The sequence below is a fragment of the Elephas maximus genome, chromosome 1 (genome assembly GCF_024166365.1).
Source record: "Elephas maximus indicus isolate mEleMax1 chromosome 1, mEleMax1 primary haplotype, whole genome shotgun sequence".
NCBI classification, from domain to species: Eukaryota; Metazoa; Chordata; class Mammalia; order Proboscidea; family Elephantidae; genus Elephas; species Elephas maximus.
In genome coordinates, this window is record NC_064819.1 from 31216724 (window position 1) to 31236766 (window position 20043).

At 46.4% G+C, this 20043-nt stretch overlaps 1 protein-coding gene across 2 annotated transcripts in view; it reads right to left on the reverse strand.

The window, feature by feature from the left end:
- Nucleotides 1-970: 970 nt before the first annotated feature.
- The window catches only part of YEATS2 (YEATS domain containing 2), an 84468-nt gene continuing 65395 nt past the window's right edge, over nt 971-20043 (reverse strand). The window contains exons 22-31 of one of the 2 annotated variants that reach the window (XM_049881493.1): nt 17986-18114; nt 17421-17519; nt 12126-12228; nt 11149-11222; nt 8949-9028; nt 7915-8116; nt 6055-6281; nt 5072-5146; nt 4254-4327; nt 971-2704 (exon numbers count right to left, since the gene is read on the reverse strand). In XM_049881493.1, coding sequence (XP_049737450.1) covers nt 2596-2704; nt 4254-4327; nt 5072-5146; nt 6055-6281; nt 7915-8116; nt 8949-9028; nt 11149-11222; nt 12126-12228; nt 17421-17519; nt 17986-18114 — 1172 coding nt within the window. In that variant the 3' untranslated portion in view covers nt 971-2595. Of the gene's footprint in view, nt 2705-4253; nt 4328-5071; nt 5147-6054; nt 6282-7914; nt 8117-8948; nt 9029-11148; nt 11223-12125; nt 12229-17420; nt 17520-17985; nt 18115-20043 lie in introns of those variants that run through there. The other variant, XM_049881501.1, reaches the window with a different exon arrangement.

Genomic DNA, 20043 nt, shown 5'->3' on the forward strand with positions numbered 1-20043 from the left:
GTGTCACGCTGCACAGCTCACAGCTTCCCCCACCCAGACCTGGCTGGAAAGCCCACTCATGCCCCTCACAGGCCTTCAGTCCCACCTCTCTGTGTGCCGGGGTGCAATGCCAGGACCTTAGGCCAAATTCCATACAGCAGTGCTTAAGCAACACTTGGCCCTGCTGTAGAGTGCCCCCCACCCCGGCCCCAGGCAGAAGAAAGAACATGCCTGCTCAGCAAGGTCCACGCTGAAGAGGCCTCAGCACCGACTCTGCCAGCTCCATTCCCACAGGGAGGCCATCCTCACTCAGGCCCTGCCTGCGACGCTGATCCGTCTGCTCGGGGCTCCTGGCTGAGGCCGTTCACTTTCAGGAAGGCAAGCCCAGGGATCACCCCAAATCCCAATTCTCCAGGTGAGGCGGCCCCTCAGTCCTGACCCTAAAAGAAGTCTGGTCCCAAGAAAGCTGCCTTCTTGGGATGTTACACAGGCCTCCCTGCCAGAAGTCTTGCTTTTCAAGAACCAAATCTTTCAAAGCCTTTTAGCTCATTCAAGGGTTGACATGAAAGTGGACATTTTTGAAATCTTACTGCAAATTTTGTCATTTTAGCCATTATGATACAAGATGGTTACAGCCTAAGGACTCCTGGGAGAAGGTCCTTTCGATCTCAGCAGAGACCAATTTTACCGCGCCAGGTAAACCAGGCGTTTCTGTTTGACAACAGGAGCTGCCTCCCCCTTTGCCTGGCCAGAGGAGGCTCTGAGTTCTAACAGGCAGTCTTCCTTAGCCCCATGCTGTCAGAAATGATTACTCCCAGGGTCAACACGTCCCTTCCATTTTTTGCTTTTAGACTTTTACGCAACTGTAATCTTTTACCTTGCCAGGCTACAAGTTCTTTTTGGAAAGGAATTAAACACAAATAAATACCTACTCTTTCCCCGACCCCAGCTCTTTCTGACATAATCCAACAAGATTACAGACGTCAACATAGTGATTCAAACTCAGAAAAACTCATCAAACACTAGAAGATTTATTGCAGACATTTTTGTTACACAATTATGTTACATATGATACACTACAATGGAAACATTAACATGCATGGGGGTTGTTGAATTATTTAATATTTCTTTTGCAAAAAGGTTAACTTCGTTAGGCTGTCACACCTGTAATAAACGAGTCTGTTCTCATCTGATTCAAACCTTCCGTCCTATAGACCTGACAGTCCAATGAATGAATCTACACACCTGCCTACCTTGCCTGGGGTAGTTCAGACATACAGTACTTGAGCCTTTACATCCTAAACAACTTGTTATTAGGTCAGGGCACGTCCTAGAGCCTACTGAATACATCCCTTCTGCACCTGCAATGCTTAGATGCTGGATAATCACCCGGTCACCTTCCCGCCTTATTTTCCAGGCTCAAACATCTAACTCATGAAAACCACAACGATGTTGCTCAGACAAATTTCTCTGATTCGAAGTTTCAAATTTTCTTCAAGCAGAATAAGAGCCGATTGTTGAGTATAAATTCTTGTCCTTAACTTCCACACAGGGCACGTCAGAAAGGCCGGGACACCTTCAGTGGCCTGGGCCATCACACAGTGGCCCTGCTGACTTTTGTGCTTGTGGACACTATCGCACTCCTGGCCCTGCTGACTTTTGTGCTTGTGGACACTATCGCACTCCTGCCGAGCACTGCTGTCTGTCTGCTGGCTGGGCGGCTACCTCTCTGTCTCTAAGGCACTGACTGGTGTTTCCTTTAAACACCTTTCTTCTCAGCAAACACCCCCTTGACAGAGAAGATGAGGACACTGGGTCCCAGCAGAGCCGGTGCCCAGGGCTGCTCACTCACGGCCACTCCTATGGATTAGGCAGAATGTCCTGCAGGCCACGAAGACGGTGCCAGCCAGTGACCTGCCCAACACACAGGTGCTCAAAGCCGTTAACGACTCTGCTGAGGCTCGGGATCTGTGGATGCTGCCTGTTACAGCAAGTTTAGAGCTTCTTGGGTTATAGCCGAACCTTCGCTCATCTAGGCTGGGCCCTGCAGCCCTGGATGTTGCCACAGTGACGCTCCTGCGCTCCATGAAGACAGAATTCTGCTTGGTCTGCAGCCTGTGGCACTCTGCACAGCGTTACCTCCTCCCGTAGCTGACTGGCCTGGGCTGACAGGGTGGGCCCTCCACACCAAGGCCGGCCAGGAGCAGCGCTGAGTGCGGAAGCTGATCCGTCTTTAGAGGTTACCAGAGTAGTTGTGGGGGCTGCCTGTAACCCCAGTGGGTGAGACCTCGAGCACATCAGGCTCCCTGGAGGGCACCCAGACAGAGAAGGACCTGACCCCACGGCCTGGTCCAGCTCCGAGATCCTCTTGTGGAGCCTTTAGAGCAAGTGGACAGATGCGAGCTGACAGGGCTTCACTCCAGAACCGGGAAACAAGCTTCCATCCTAAAGGGATTTTATCTGGTGTTACACTGGATCAGGTGGAGGCGGTCGTCTGGCAGCCATGCTGCTCTGATGCTCACGGAAAGTCGCCTTTCCCCCACAGAAGAGGCATCACAGTTCCGCACGTTTCGGATTGGCGCCAGAGCCTGCTTTTCCGGGGCGGCTTCAGCCTGTTCACTGATCCTCATTCAGTATCCCCATGTGTTTGTTCGTAAGGAAGTCCAAGAAAGGGTTGTTGCAAATGGCCTGGTGAATATTACTCACTGTGATTTCTTTGGGAATCCTGGTCCAAAAAACAAAGGGTGTTATCAGGTGTAACTATCAGGCATCTAATAATTTAATCAACTCACCAAAGGGATCACCCCTGAATGGAAGAGACAATGATGAATGGGAAGACATGGCTTAGGGTCACCCAGGAAGGGGCGGGGTAGATGAGTGCCTTCTTTCTCTCTTCTCCATTAAATCCTTTCAACGTGGGTGGAAGATCTGACCTGCTTTCAACCATGGTCAGCCCCACTTGGGGCTCAGATATGACTGCCTGGTCACAGGCATGAAAAGGGTTTCTAGAAGTTGGCTGAATGGTTAGGAAAAGATTGACGAATGAGAAAAGAACAGAATGATATTTTTGTAATTTCAGTCTCAGCAGATGGAAAGCTGAGTCAAGGCACCACAGAACTCCGGGTTCGTACGTCCTGTCTCGTGAAAAGACGGGAAGTGGAGCTATGCCAAGTGTCCTGTTAAATGTTTTCACTGAAGCACCCCATCACCCGACCCAGGGTCAGGACCACGAGGTGAGCAGCCCCAGATGGCAGTCAGCTCACTCTGGATTTCAAGCAGGACAAGCAGTAGCGTTACCCAACCTCTTCCCCTCCCACTTCCTTTTCCTTAAGCCTCTTGTGCTTTGAGGATGTATCGTATTTCTCTAAGTCTGACCTAATGTTGCTGTTTTAGGCCTCTTCATGTCTTCAGGCGCTTTTTTCTGATTTTATAAATTTATGACGGCCCTTACCAGAGTGGGATAAAATATGTTTCCTCTGAAAGCAATGCCAAGTTATGGAAAACAGGCCTACCTATCATTCTTTCAGGGCCTAGGGAAAGAGCAAAATCCAGTGTCCCAAACAATTATACGGAGGGAGCAGCCAAGAGTAAGTGGTAGGCAGTGTGCTTTAGAGCCAATGAGACCTGGGTTTGAATCTAGATTCTGTTGTATATTTGCTTGGAAAACCAGATAAAATTACCTTCCACCACTTGGTTTCCTCATTTCTAAAAGGAGTAACAGTTGAGCAATGAAAAATAAATTGGGTAATACAGTAAAACCCGTGGAAGGCCAGAACCTGTGTAAGGCGGAAACCTGTCAGAGAAGGAAAACTCAAATATTTTTCACTAACAGAGAACAGAAAAGTGGTTAAGACCGTATCCTGTCAAAGACGGAAAACTTGCAAGACCCAGAAAAACAAGGCAGTCCCACTGAGTTCCGGCTCCCACAGGTGTCACTGTATGTGTTGTGCCTGTCCCCAACGTCTGACACATAACGGGTGCTACTGTCAGCTTTTATTCCACACAGCTCAATCTTGTAACATAAAAGCCTGCAGGGTCTACGGAGTCATGACTAGGAAGACACACACCTCTAGGCAAAGCTGAGCGTGTACAACCAAGAGAGCCTCTCAACAAGACAGAGCAGACCCTGGGTCTACTTGTCTCTGAGAATGCCCCAAGAGCTCACAGTGTCATCTCTTACTGGCTGGATCTGAATATAAAACATTTTGGAGGGGGGAGCAAGTGAACTCCCAAGAGATGTAAGCCTGAAACCACGGACTAAGAGAGGACGGTACCTGTTGGGAGCTGCCGTCTGGTATCCAACTGCCAGAGCCTGCCGCAGGATATCACTCGCCAGCTGCTCTGTAGCCTGCGATGGAAGACACGTTACTCTTCAAACCCACCAACTGCCTGCTGCTCGACAGGACGAATCTGACCCCAGACTTGAAACACCTGCGTCTAAGGGTCAGCAAGTCCTCAGGGAAAAAGTAAAGGTCTGGATGATAGATTACAAGTGATAGAGGCCATGATTCTGAGAAACCACCAGCAGGGAGACTGTCACTCATCAGATGCTGTTTTTAGGGAAAACAGAGAGGCAACGGCTGCTGGGAGGTATCACTGTAATGGAGGGGGTCCACCTGGAAGGAACTCCCAAGCTAGGATCAGACAGGCAAGGAAATGGGTTAATTATCTCCTTGCGCAAGGACAGGACAGGTGTGGCTGTCTCGCTGCAGCTGTGATATGCAGGGAAAACCCGAGGTCTTGCCTCTGCCACCTCCCTGAAGCAGTGAGAGCACTGGCTGTCACCCCAGGACCCTTCTTAAAAGGCACTTGAAACGGCACGAAACAGAACGTCTTCAGAGTGGCGTCAGCACAGAAGCCCCTGTAGATGCTTCAACGCTCAGATGGGGCCATGATTTACTTCATTTAAAAGTCAGAAGGAAAAATAGAAAGAACTCAGCCCAAGGTGAGAAGTCGGAAGTCCGGCCATCTGTTCCTTCTCTGCCCGCCCCTCGCTGAAAACCGCCAACTGTGACTGCCCGCCCAGCCGGCTGCCCCCAGTGCTTCCTCCCCAGCAGCACTCACGGCCTCACTGCCACCAACAGTCACCCACCTTTAAAATCATGTCCTCCACGACCGACGCGTACACGTTCCTGTGGAGTGCCACAGGCTGCAGCGTGATTCCAATCTGGGGGAAAAAAAAAAGGTCTTTGTCCCTATTTCTACATTAAAAACGTTTCTCTCTAAACAAGCAGTGTTCTGACTGCAATGGCAAGCCTGGTGGGAAGAAGGGCGAGACAAACACTCTGGGCAAACGCACGGGAGGTGACACACAATACAGCAACTGAAGAATGTTTTATCTTATTTTTCCATTTTCTGGCTGATGGTTAAAAATGCTATCATAACCCTGTTTTGACCCCCAAATCTTCTTCGTGGGAGAACACGATCAGGGTGTGTCTTGAATTCCACCGTGGAGGCTTGAAATCAGATCCTAAGGCCCTGTTTACAAGAGGTGAGGAAGATATACTTGGAGAAGCCATCTTGCCCCATTTTTCATTTCTTCCTGTAAGCGGAAGCAAACACTGTCTTTCACCTTGGTCGTAGACAGCTGTGCCATGGCAGATGCTAAGAAGCAGTTAGGTTTCATCCAGGGTGGAGAAATAATTCTCTCCTGTACAATGAGGGTGGGGTGTGCCATAGGCACCACAAGCAGGGCCCTTGGGAGCTAGAAAACTGTCAAGAAAAGGTTACCCCCGAAAGATAACTTGGAAACATCATGACATGCCTCATGAGAGACAGGTGCTTTTCCTGAGGCAGATGAGAAAAGAGGAAAAGTAAAAAATCACCTTTATCTAGCTGCCTTTGCCCCAATTCCATGCTCAACAAGCAACTTATTCACATGTAATTAATTTTCCAGCCCAAAGGCCCTGAGGTAGGAGGGAGGGCATTCAGACAGTTGCTGGGATTTACCAGGCCTAAGTAATCACACATTTACTGACCAGAAGAGTCTGGAGCCTACGTGAGAGGGCTGTCTCTGACCACCTCGTACCTGGCCTGGTTGGCGACCTACCACCACCACAAGCCGCAGCCGCCTACCTTCTGTGTGACGTCCCCGATGAATTCAGACCCTGGTGTTGGTGGCAAGTAGAATTTCCTCTCCTCCTGCTTCTCCTCCTGCTCTTTTTTGACGCTTATCTTTAAGGGCTCTGTGAGGCTGAGGATGTCCACCTCCTCCTCATTCTCGGGTTCTCTCTTCTGAAACTGCTGAAGGTCCTCCAGCTTCCGGCAGAGGTTGTCCGCAGAGGTCAAGGACGACAGGCACTCTAAACGAGAGGTAATCAGTCTGAGGACACCTGTGGTGGCCAAGTAAGAGGACTTTCAGCCTCCACAAAACCAAGAGCCTGAGACCCGGAGAGAAAGGGGGATGAGTCCCCAGGCAGCTGACCTTCTTTCTAGCTCTAAGTCTACGAATCTATAATTAATTCTGAGAACCAATAACTCATGAGGGAGAAAGGCAGACAGAGAGACATCCTTCATTAAGATACGTGTGATGTAACTGCAATCTGAGACAAAACAGATGGTACGTAATTCTGACTTCTGTCACCGAAATCTAGGCCATCCCTTCGCCCTACCCCCAGGTCATGACTAAACCAAATTCTTCTCATATTTTAAAAGTAATCTTTCTGATTATAAAGATATTGTTCAATGCAGAACATCTGGAAAATGTAGAAAATAGCAGTGACGGCAATAAAAATCACCCACATCCTCACCACTTGGAGATAAGAACTGTTAACACCATAGTGTAGACCGAGCACACCGTCTTCAATGAGTCAACTGATACAAAGCCTAACAAAGAGCCTTAGAACTTTAAAGCCCTGGGAATCTTCCGGTCCATCCCTGTCATCGTGCAGATGCATAAGTGAAGTCTGGCCCAGGTACATGATGGATTTAAGGATACCTAGAAGACCAGAGAGCATCCAGTCCCGGCCTCTTCTGTTATTGACTGGGCTCTCACAAATTAACCAGTCATCTGGACAGGACATACACCACCAGGAAACACAGAACTAGTCTGTAGTCTATTCTCCAAAAACTCAGCTGTAAGACGGCAGGTCAGACAAGCTCTCCAGGCACCAACAGTAAAAGTGCTGCAGGAAAGCAGAGAAAGGCAGCCAGCCAGGTCAGAGCTCTCAGGAAAGCTTCCTGGAGGAGGTGGCTGTGCGGTCTCAAAGGCCCCTCTGTGCCCAGGTTCCCTCAGACTGGGAGGTGGAGCTCCTGTTTTCCATACAAATGAGGGTGGGGCTAGGAAACAACCCTTCTTACTCTTTAAGGTGAAACCCCAAAAACTTCTCTTCAAATACCCTTTATGCCCTGTCCCTAGGCTGCCACCATACAGCACAGTCTGCATGTCTGTTATAAAACCCTTGATTCATTTCACCTGCAACAAGACTAACTGTTTACATCTGAGCCTCCAACAATGAGCACACTTCCTAGCCAGGTGTTGGAGATAAAATAAGACATAAGACACAGTCCCACCCTTCTTCAAAGAGACAGGTAAGATTTGTAACTGGGGAGTTTCATAAGGTCACAGGGGAAGAAGTTACTTCTACCTGGAGGTAAAAAGGTGGATGAGGAAATGATGTAAGGAGGGGCTCCTGAGGAACTAGTGGGCCTGTGGGGTGGCTCGGTCAGGAGCATGACCAGCTGGGGCACCAAAGGAGCAGAGCTCAAAGCCTGAGGCACAGACAGGTCTGTAGGGGCTACGGGGCACTTGGGGCTTGGGGTATGGCAAGGGCTAAGCAGAGGCTCTTTCATCTCTTCATGTCCCTTCATAGTTACAGGGAGAGCACAGAAACTCGCTGGGGCAAGGTGGTCCGAGGACTGTGGGTGCCGAGCGCAGGCAGGACGAAATGCCTCTTGGCTGTCCACGAGGCTCGGTGCAGTTCCACCGAGGGCTACCTGGCTCGCTGTCGATCTGGGTCAGCACGTCCTCGATCGTGTCCCCATCATTCCTCAGGCTCTCGGGGTCCGGGGGGGTGTAGCCATGGCAGCGACACCAGTGAGCAACGTGCTTGGTTTTCAGGGGCGTCAGGTGGTGAAACCTGGGGTTCTTCTCCAGGATTTCTTGTAAGACTTTTCGTATTGTCATTGCTCTTTGCCACTTAAAAAAAGACATTTTTTTTGAGCCATAATCAAATCCTTCAACTTAACAGCAGTCTGCTGAAACCAATCACCCGCTCGTAACTACCCATGCTAACTTGTTACTCATTTTTTTCTAAAGAAAAAAATCTGATTGTGATACTCCTCAGTATTTTGTTTTTTAAAGTAAACCGGTGTCTACTGGCTCCCTAATGCTTATAAAACTGAAATTCCTAGGTTTGGCCTCGAAGGCTTTTCACTGGGTGCTAACCTGTAATCTCCCACTTCCCCTCCGTCCCCAGCTTCCCCCATATACACCGACTGTCTCACAGCTTCTTAAACACACCTCTGTACACGCCGTTGTCACTTCTTACTGCCCCACTGTAACTGACAGAGTAGTCGGCACACTGCGCACACTCAATAGATGCTAAATTGCCAGGTTCATATGAAATTTTAGAAAATGTAATACTTCTACCAATGCAGGAAGATAAAGTAGGCCTTTCAAAGGCTAGCTACACGTCTTTGAAGAATGAGACTTTTAACTGGGAAAAAACGTTGTGATTATTATATTAAGAAAACATGCTAAGCATTTTATCACTTCACGTTCCGTAGGACAAGGATTAAGCAGGCGGCCCTGGTGGCACAACAGTTAAACACTCGGCTGCTAACTGAAAGGTTTGCAGTTAGAGCCCACCCGGCGTCTCCACAGGAGAAAGGCCTGGGATCTGCTTCCATATAAGATTACAGCCCAGGAAACCTGACGGGGCAGTTCTCTGTCACATGGGGTCACTATGAGTCAAAATTGACTTGATGGCACAGCAGCCTGCGTATCAAACAGGCAGACGTGGGATTACCTCAGCGGCTCTGCGTTTCCCAATATTCCAGCCGTAATACTGCGCCACAGACTTCGCAGAAAAACAGCTGGCATCTTCACCTAGAACGCACACAGCCAGCAAACTCTGAATAAGGTGCTATGACTCACACCAAATCTTATCTGCTGGAGATGCGTTCAGTGGTTTCTCCAGATCTCTTTACTGGACACGTGTTCCTTGTGGAGCAAGCTCAGATGCAGCGTAACAGCAGGGTTAAGTCGATTTCTTTGGCAGAGAAAAGTAATCTCCTGCCATGAAGCTATTAAAATGCGGGGAAATGGCACTACACTAGCGGCAAGGAGACCTGACACCTAGACCTGGCCTTGCCATGAACTCACTGGGCCGCCTTGGACAACCCACATCACCTCTCTGAGCTTTGGTTTCCTTATCTGTAAAAGGAGAAAGCTGGGGAAGACAGTTTCTCAAGTCTCTTCCAGCACTAAGATTCTGCATTTGTAGCTAAATTAAAAAAAAAAAAAGGTGGCGGCGGTGGTGGGGCGGGGGGGGGAGCGCTTCTGAATCTTAGTTTGCAATGCCGGGGTTAAAGCGGTCCAAGGACTGTTGCTGCTGAGGGTGTGCAAGTATACTCAACAGAAGACGCCTCTCAGCCGTCAACCAGGCTCAGGGCATACACAACCACCTCAGAATGGTCCCTTGAGGTTAGTTTTCTTGATTCAAAGGTTTAGGGTCATGGTTTTGTGTATCTGTCCAATCTGGCCTAATACTTTTTTGGAGCTTCTGCTCTACCTCTTAGCTCAGTGAGTAGCACCCTGGGGTCTTAAAAGCTTGCCAGCAGCCATTCGAGATACAGCAACTGTTCTCTATTTGCCTGGAGCAACAGAGGAAGAAGGAGACCCAGGAATCAGAGAAGGAAATGGACTGTAGGTCTAATTGCTTCCATGAACTACAGTCTCCTTTGCTACGAGACCAGAAGAAATGGATGGTGCCTGGCAACCATTACTTAACGGAAACATGTAGAACAGAACTTCAAATTCTTATGAAAACCAGACGTACTGGGTACACTGCGACTGGAGGAACCCCTGAATCTACTGCCTGTAACCAACTTTTAAACCTTGAACTGAAACTACCTCACGAAGTCATCGTTAAACAACAGTTTAGCTCAGTTAAAGAATGTTTGCCTTCAGCATTGCTCTCTTTTAAGGAATGTGACAACAGTAACCGTAAAGCATGGATGAGAACTCCAAGGGGCAGAGGGCCTACATGAAACAATAAGGGCAGAGACACTGAGAATGGTGACACCTTGTAACCGCTGTCACTGAACTGTTCCTGCAAAAACTGTTGGATGTGGTTTGTGTTTTGCTGTGTATATTTTCACACGCACAAAGATCCCTTGACCTTCAACTAAGGTAAACAAAGATGACTGCTTTTACAGCTGGTCTGTACCTCTCCTACCCCTCTCATTTTTCCATAAATATAGGTGATATGACGATCTGCTTCATCCCTTCTGTCTCAATGTCCAGGCGATCCTGCCCGCCTGTGGGCTTAAATCTGAGTACCCAGTGTGTCTGCTCCCCAGTAAGGGCTGCTTGTTCTGTCGGGACAGCCGGGGCTGGGAAGGAAGCAAACTGTGCAGCAAACTGCACCTCTGGAGGTCTCGGAAATCATGTATTTCTACAAAGTGAGTGACAGTGAGTGTTTGAGGCAAGATTACGGGGTTGTCTGCTGCCTCTCTGCCCACAGCTATGTGAGTTTGAGCAAGTTACTGAACCTGGCTTCATCTTCAGGTTTCTTGTCTGTAAACTGGAGAGGATGCCGGCTACCGAGCAGACTGTAATTAAGTGAGACGGTAAATGTAACCAACTGCATGGGGTCTGGCACACTGCAGGCAAATGATCATCTTTCCTTACTAATAAACATCAGAAACGCTGGAGTTTTAATTATATACACAACAGGTGTATGACCTGTATATACAGCAATAAATGTAAAAAATTCCTTTTTCAGATCAAACACAGTGAAAACAATAAAAGACTAACTAGTTGGCCAAGATCCTGTGAATTCTAAAACTCTCGAAAATGAGCTATCTATAGATCTAAAATCTCAGCAGATAGTAACTACTGTATTCATATGAATTTATAATACCAAGTGGTTTCAAGTTGAATCAGTATCATTAGCTCACGGTTTTAAAAAAAGCTCATCCACAGATTCAGTACAACTGTCTTACTTTTTGCAGTGATTAACGGGATCTTCTTTACCACTGCTGTTAAGAGTTGCTGGATCGTTTCTAAATGGTCTATCCTGGGAAGAATAAAAGAAAATTACAGTAAATGCACATGGCAGCGTCTAGCCACATGTATGTGTAGTTATGTACGTGTTTCCCATTCCAGGGAATTACACAACTTTAACCAATTCTACCATGTGTCCTTCCTTTCACAGGCAGTCTTCTTTATAAACGAAGAGCATTCTAAGCTTAAAATGAAACGCCACAACTTAACAGACTGACTCTAGGAATGAATGACAGACTACCCAAACTTCACAGGCATTTTATCTGTATTTTCAAATTAAACAGCCACGTGAACTTCTCACAGAGTGACTGTAACTGGAGCAGAAAATTCTATCACACAAATGCCTATTTTAGGGTCACTCCGGCTCATGCCTCCATCTAACACGCTCAAGTGGCTGAGTGTCTACTGTTCCCAGCAGTCTGAGAAGTCCGTGGTCAGAGGGGAGTTCTCTATTTGGAAATTAGAAAACGTCAGGAGGCATTTCTCATAAGAAGCAATGAGTGTGCATGCCCAATGAAAAGGCAGCTGTGTAAGGTTAGGCAGGTGTGGATGATCAGACACAAATGTGTACACACATGAGGATGTACAGTGGGAGAAATTCCATACCTGAGGATTCAGCACAGGAAGTGCGTGCTGGCACCTTCACCTGGAGGGAGGCCTGTCATCTCACCTGAGGCTCCAAGGTAAGGCGACATATCAAGGCCACCCCTAAGTCACATCAGCGTTTAAATGAAGACTCATCCACCATCATCAGGTGGTAACAGCTGATCACTGCACACAAACGGGAGGTCTCCACCCACGGGGCTTACCTCTAGACACAACTCTACACACACCCGGCTGTCACAGGTGTGGTGTTTAAATCGCATCATAAAAACACCCAAAGCAGACCTCCTTTAGAAAGGGCTGAAATAATTACTTAATGACATAGCTGCCCAGCTCAGAGCTTTCCTCCGCTTTCACTGCTGTCTGGCCCTCCTGAGCAAGGCAGCTCGGCGTAGGTGTCTCCGGTTCAGTCTTCACTACAAGGGAAGAGCAACAAAGAGAGGGCTGTCAGGGATCAGTGACGGAAGAACATGCACAGGCAAAAACAATGCTCTCCACTGAAATCCCAGAAGAAACTGCCACTCAGCTGCAGCAGGGTGGCAGCGGGAGTCTGAGACAGCGCCAGTCGCCACAGGGTGGGCAGACAAGGCAAGAGCTGTTGGCTGGGGTCTCCAGGTGAGCAACTCCCTACTCTTGAAAAGGCTGGGGCAATAAAACAGCTTCTTAGGAATTTCTTAAAGAGCCAACCACACTATTCCGTAAGAGTCTGCGTGCTTCTGTGTGCACACGCAACAGTGATTGAACAATGCCACGTTCAAATACAAAGGCAGCCTGTTCTAAGTTCTGATTTTATAATCTTTTGGATATCCTCTCCCCAGTTAAGCTTATCAACTTTCAACATTATCTGAAGTGCTCTGGGACACAAGGCATAAAGCAAAAATCACATCTGCTGTGCTTGGAAATTTCCATGCTAATCATATTAGTTAGGCTTTTAATATTACCAAACGCCAGATCCTCCTCTCCTCCTACAGTCACCTTCCAGCAGAAAGCCAGGACCACGCGTCCGCTGCTCCTGCAGCAGCTGCCCCGCCTCCACTCTGTCCCCCAGACAGTGCCAGGACAATATTCCTGAAGGACCTCTACAGGGTCATTCCTTACCCAGTATCCTCAGTGACTCCTTATGAATGGGGTCTCCAAATGAGATCTAACACATCTTCCCACCTCCACCCTTTTTACTGATGTATAATGTGCCCACAGAAAAACGCACAATTGGTAGCTAGATATATTTTACGTATAAGCCCCAGTGGTGCAGTGGTTAAGAGCGACGGCTGCTAACCAAAAAGCCAGCAGTTCGAATCCATCAGCCGCTCCTTGGAAACCCTACTCTGTCCTATAGGGTTGCTATGAGTCGAAAGTGACTTGACGGCAACAGGTTTTTCTAATACACCCCTGTAACCATCACCACTCAGATCAGTTCCAGCACCCAAGGCTCCCCAGGCTTCCTCCCCACCCCTCTCTACCAAAGACACCCACCATTTTGCCTTTTCCCTGTTGTGAATTTCATGCTCTTGTGTCAGCACCTTTTTAGCTACTTGTAAACAACATTTTTGTATATTTTTTTGGGTGGGCACATGTACTCATTTACTAGAAGCAGGTTTTCTGGAACATGGGGCAGATGTAGATTTCCCTTAATGAGAAGCTACAAACTGGTTCCCTAAGTCAGTCTACCACTGTAAGGTCCCACCAGGAGTACGTCCAAATTCCAGCTGCTTCGCAGCCCTGCCAACACTTGGCACTGTTGAGCCTTTTAATCCTGGTGTTTCTGGTGGGTACAACTGTATCTCACTACTTATCTAACCTCTGTGTCCTTAATGACTCATGAGGCTGAAAAACTTCTCACATGAGCTCATGAGGTATCTGGATTTCCTCTTCTTTTTAAAGTGCTAGTTCACTTCTTTTGCCCATTAAAAAAAAAAATTTACTTGTCTTTTTTGCCAATTTTTAGATTTATGTATATTCTGGACATAAGTCCTTTGTTAGATATCTGCATTTTAAGTATCTTCTATTCTGTGGCTTGAATTTTGTGCTTTTAATGCCTTCTTGATGAAGTGAGGAAACGCTGGTGGCACAGTGGTTAAGTGCTACTATGGCTGCTAATCAAAAGGTCGGCAGTTCAAATCCACCAGATGCTCCTTGGAAACTCTATGGGGAAGTTCTCCTCTGTCCTATAGGGTCACTATGAGTCAGAATCGACTCGATGGCAGTGGGTTTTGGTTTGATGAATTGAGGCTCCTAAAGCTAAAAAAGTTCAATTTATCAATCTTTTCTTTTATGGTTAGTTTCCATGTCTCCTGTCTAAAAAATCTTTTTCCAAGGTCACAAAAACATTCTCACGTTAATACAGGCATTCGTGTTTCTGTATTAGCTCAAATTAATTTTTGTTAATGGTATGAGGTAGGGGGCCAAGGTTCACTGTCTTCCCATATGGCCACATCCAATTAATCCAGTGCTATTTAGGCCTGTCAACTGATGGGGCTTGCATACAAAAATTCCTGTTATTTGTGTTGTATACTGACCTATGGAAACCGTGGTGGCATAATGGTTAAGTGCTACGGCTGCTAACCAAAGGGTTGGCAGTTCAAATCCGCCTGGTGCTCCTTGGAAACTATGGGGCAGTTCTACTCTGTCCTATAGGGTCGCTATGAATCAGAATTGACTCGACTGCAGTGGGTTTGGTTTTTTGGTTTAACTGACCTCTGTTGCACGACCTTGCTAAATTCACTTACATTAATTCTAGTATTTTAAGGAAGTTCACTTCCAAGGCCTGATTTGCTGGGAATTTTTTTTTATCATGAATGGGTGCTAAATTTGATCAAATGCTTTTTCTGCATCTACTGAGATGATTATATGGCTATTCTGCTATTGTATATTATATTGATTTTTCAAACATTAAACCAACCTTGCATTCCTATACTAAACCCCACTTTGCTATACTGTATTATCCTTTTTTTTTTTTAATCACTGAATTTGATTTTCCAGTATTTATATTTTTGAAAGATACTGGCTTTTAAGTTTTCTTCCTCATAATGTCCACTTTAGGTTCTGGTATCAGGATTATGTTGGCTTCATAAAAACCTGGGATTTGCTCCTTCTATTTTCTGGGTCTGAAATTTTCTTTGTGGGAAGGTTTTAAATTATGAATTCCATTTCTTTAACAGATAAAAGACTATTCAACCATTTCCATTTTTTTCTAGTGTCAGTTTTGGTTGAGTTTTTCAAAAACTTAATTCCTCTATCTAAATTTTCAAGTTGACCAGCACAGAGCGGTTTGCAGTATCTTCAACACCTTTTCCATGTCTGCCGAATCTGGTGACGTTTTCATTCCTGATGGTAATTTGTGTCTCACTGCTCCAATCTTTGCCCCTGAGCAGTTTTTCCACAGGATCATACGTTTTTACTAATCTTTTTTTAACAACAGCCTTTTGCCTTTGGAATTTTCTCTACTGTACATTTTCTGAGTGCTGATTTAGATGACACCTACAGGTTTTGGTTGTGTTTGCACTATCATTCAGCTCAAAATATTTTCCCATTTCCCCTGTGATTTCTTCATTGACCCATGGTTTATTCATAAGTATGTTACTTTATTTCCAACTATTTAGGAGATTTTGTAGTTTATCTTGCTGTTACTGATTTCAAGCTTATTCCACTATGCTCAGAGGGCACACTGGGTATGCTTTCAATCCTCTTACATTTTCTAACACTCGCTCGTGACCCAGCAGAAGTTCTTTTTTTTTTTTGGGAAAATGTTCCATGAGCCGTGGGTGGGAGTACAAAATGGCACAACCATTTTGAAAAACTGTTTAGCAATTCCTTGCAGTTATACATATACCCAGAGCCCTGGTGGTAGAGTTGTTAAGTGCCTGGGTTTAACTGAAAGGGCAGCAGTTCAAACCCACCAGCCACTCTGCTTCCGTAAAGATTACAGCCTTGGAAACTCTGTGGGGCAGTTCTACTCTGTCCTGCAGAGTCACTATGAGTTGGAATCGACTTGACGGCAATGGGTATACATATACCTGCCCTTTAACTCAGCTATTCAACTAGAGAAATGAATACATATGTCCTCAAAGATTTGCATGTAATAGCCCTAAAGTGGAAACAACCCTGATGCCCACCAACTGGAGACTGAATGTACTGTCTCACAATGTGGAATACCACTCAACAGTAAAAAGAATGAACCACTAACACATGCAATGACGCACAAGAACATTACTTGGCGTGAAAAGTCAAACACAGAAGAATACACGTGCTTCTGTTTACATAAGGCTGAAAAACCGACACAACTAATCTATGCTAAGAGAAAGCAGAACAGTGGTGGCCTACAGTGGGTGGGTGTTAACTGGAAGGGGCACAAGGTGATGGAAATTTCTATTATCTTGAGTGGGGTACTGGTTACATGGATTTATACATTTGTATACTCATCAAACGGTATACTTAATCTCTTTGCATTTTGCTGTACAAAATTTTACTGCAATTAAACAAACAAAGCAACAGAGACACTCTGGCCCCAGTCCAAAGTTAACTGGCTAAGAATCTGTGTGATGCAAGCTTATCCTATGTGCCTCCCCCTGAGAAGCACTGGTCCAGACGCACAAGGCTCTCACAGCTCTCTTTATAACAAGGGTGGGCTCACTTTTCGAATAAAGCGCCAAACAGTATTTCAGGCTCTGTGGGTTGTATGAGCTCTGTCTGAGCTGCTCCACTCTGCGGTGGTAGCACATAAACAGGCAGAGACGACATGGAAGTGAACAGGCGTGGCTGTGTGCACTAAGACTCTAGTTACAAAAACAAGCATCGGGCTCTGATTTCCTAGCCTGCAAAAGGAGCGCAGCCACCATCTTTGAGTACTGCAGTAAGAATCAGTGACACACGGAAGGCAGCCAGCAAGGTGCTGGGGACACAGTCGCCATCCTGGAGTACTACAGTAAGAATCAGTGACATACGGAAAGCAGCCAGCAAGGTGCTGGCGACACAGCCGCCATCCTGGAGTACTGCAGTAAGAAATCAGTGACATATGGAAAGCAGCCACCAAGGTGCTGGGACATGGCAGCCACGGGACACATGGGGTCATTGCTGCTGGGGACACTGCAGATGTCCTGTGTGTCCACTGCACTGTACAACTCACTCTCGAGGTCAGGAATGTCCTTACTGCCCCTATCTGGGCCTCATCCCCAGATGAGCCCTCTAACTGGTCTAGGTCCCCACACAAGCCTTTGTTTCTACTGTTCCCGTGTCTGTGCGCCCTGACTCTCCACTGCTACAAATGCTCCAGTCTTTAAAGTCCGGTGATCACCACGCCCCATACAAAGCACCCTGGCCCCAGCCAACTCCTGGACTAAAACATTTCAGCCATCATTTTCCAGATCGCTTATCTTGCCTTTTGCAATCATTCCCTGCTGTCTCTGCAGCTCTCTCAAACCTGATTATAAGTCTTGGAGGCCAGAATGACACCTTACACGTCTCTCTGCTTCCCTCAAGGTCAAGTCTGCTCCATGAGTGCTCAGTATCCATCTGCCATTTAATTTCATGGATGCTGAAAATTCAAGGGACTCAGACTATACACTGTCCTGCATGAACCTTCTGGGCAAAAACACGGTGAGAGCCTACATACCTTTTGCAACAGTGGCTGGAGTGGAGCTGGGGACAACTGGAGTCGAGGCACCTACGGACAGGATGGCAGGTGACTTGGTGGCAGAAAATGACTGGACCACTGCGGGGCAAGAAGGTGGGGGAACAACAAACATAAAAATGATTGTAAAGAGAACAATCTAGCGCCCAGCTGATGGCCCACACGTTAGACTGAGCACACAGAAACAGTTCCAGGACAAAAGGAAGGGTAGTGTCCTTTTCTAATGCAGTGACATGCCAAGGCAGGCTTTCTTTTTACTGTTAGTACCAGGGTAATCAAGCTACATCCTCAATAGTGGAAACGGTGGCTTGTCACTAAATTAAGAAAATAAAAATACAATTAATCTAAATGCTCCTAAGTGCTCAAAATGATCCCCCTGTGACTCAACTATTTAGAAGCCAAGGGGTTATCTGGGTTTTCCCTTCAGTCCCAGGGTGGTCCTCCACTGTTCAAGGTGTCAGGGAGCACCATGCTAGCTACAGACACGGGCTGCTTCCCCAACACAGGCCTGGACCAGCACAGTCAAGCCCATCGGCAAAGGACTTACCTTTGTTCACAGGCATCAGTATAGTCTGCATGCCTCCGGAAGTGTTTACACTGAGTGGTTTGAGCTGGCTGGGAATTGTCAGGACAGCCTGCTGGGCGTTGGACTGACTGGAGTGAATCTTCAACAATCCTAAAGTAAGTTGGAAGATAAGGTCAAGCTGAAGCTCGGATGCTTCCCAAAAGTTCCCTGCCCTCTCCACCATTCATGTTTTCTCACAGGAGGGGTTCTTAGGACATTTACCCTTTCAATAAATAAAGAGCTGGAAGCATAAGGAGAATGGTGCTACCGATTTCACAATGATACACTGACGTAATGATGACAATTTATTGTTTAAGGTGTCTTCTTCACCCACAATCACAAAGCAATACAGAAATTTTTAGAAAAGTAGATCAGAAAGGAGTGAAAGTCACCCAAAGTCCAGCTGTAGAGACAACCAGTACTGACATTTTGAGATCATTCTTTTCCATGTTTGTTTTCTACGATAATTTATCTGTTGTGTATCTAGCCGTAAGAGCTGGATATAATATGCCGTATTTTCATTTGGTCTTTCATTTACTGTGCTTGACACGGTGTCTTTTGAACTTGAAAGTTCACGATGCCCTTTAATCCTGGGACAAACTCTTACTTTTTAGATACTTCCTTCTGGCTATTTTCTCTGTTTTCATTCTGGAACTCCTTTTAGTCAGCTGTTGGCCCTTCTTGATACATCACTGGGTTTTCTTTCCCAGTGTCCACTTGTCTGTCCGTTCTCAGCTTCCACCTGTGCCCTCCAGCTTACTCTCAATGCTGCATCCAGGGTGGTCCCTGTAAGGCTGATCACATTATTCCTTAGCCTAAAATCCTTCAGTGGTTTGCTTCCCCTGGAGTCAAAGCCAAAGTTCTTACCATCACCTACAAAGGCCCTAGGTGATACTGTCCCCATCACGCTGACCCCACTGCCTCGTGCCCTTTCCCTCGCACGCTCTGCTTCAGTCACAATGACCACACTGTTCAAAATAGTTTGACGCACACAAAATAGTTTATGACACACACAATTGAAAACTGAGGGTAGGCAGGAAGTAATTTAATCCTTATATGAAGGTGTTACACAGAAAGTTGTATCAGCAACCTTTCAGGAAGGAAGCTAGGACTGACAGTAGGAGAATTGTTCACTGCATGCTAATGCTTGGTCAGGAAAGGAGAGCGGAAAAGACACTCATGTCTTATAATAATAACAGTTTTTCCCGTTTCTACAATTTCTACTCTAGGACCTGACACAGGGCCTCAAATAAAACATTCAGGTAGTAGAGAACAAGCATACCCTATACTAGAACTTGGTTAATTTTAATTGGGAGGTGAAAATCATAGGAAAAACACACCTGCCTTCATCTTTTGGTCTCTAGCTAACCAAAAAGCAGACAGGACACAGGGGCCTGGTTTGGAACCATGCACGGAATAGTGGTGAAAACGTTAACACCACCACCCACAACCTCGTATCCAAAGTAATAAGGTGTGAATGTGTGTGTGTGTGTGTATATATGTATGTACACACACATACATGTATCAAGTAACACTGGAGTTTCTTCTATAGACCAGTGCTGGTTAGTATACTATTTGTTATCAATCTACAACAAGAGAATATAGAAATGGCGCATTCAGAAACTTTTATAAGGGTTTGACACTGCTGTGACATTTTAATTATATTTTACAGAAACATGCATTTGCACTGGATCATAAGCCCATTGCCATTGAGTCGATTCCTACTCATAGTGACCTCACAAAGCACAGGAGAACTGCCCCATAATGTTTCCAAGGAGCAGTAGGTGGATTCGAACTGCCCACCTTCTGGTGAGCAGCCGAGCTCATAACACTGTGCCACCAGGGCTCTCCATGCTGGGTTACAGAAAAACAGACATAAAATGGATTCTTCAAGTGTGAAGAGCAGTCCTTTATACCACAGATCAGTTCTCTACACCTGGGACAACACGGTGTGGTCAAACAGATGACTATTTTTGTGGCAAGACACACAAACATTCACTTAAGTATAAATAGCATGTCAATGAAGGTCAAGTTGTGCCC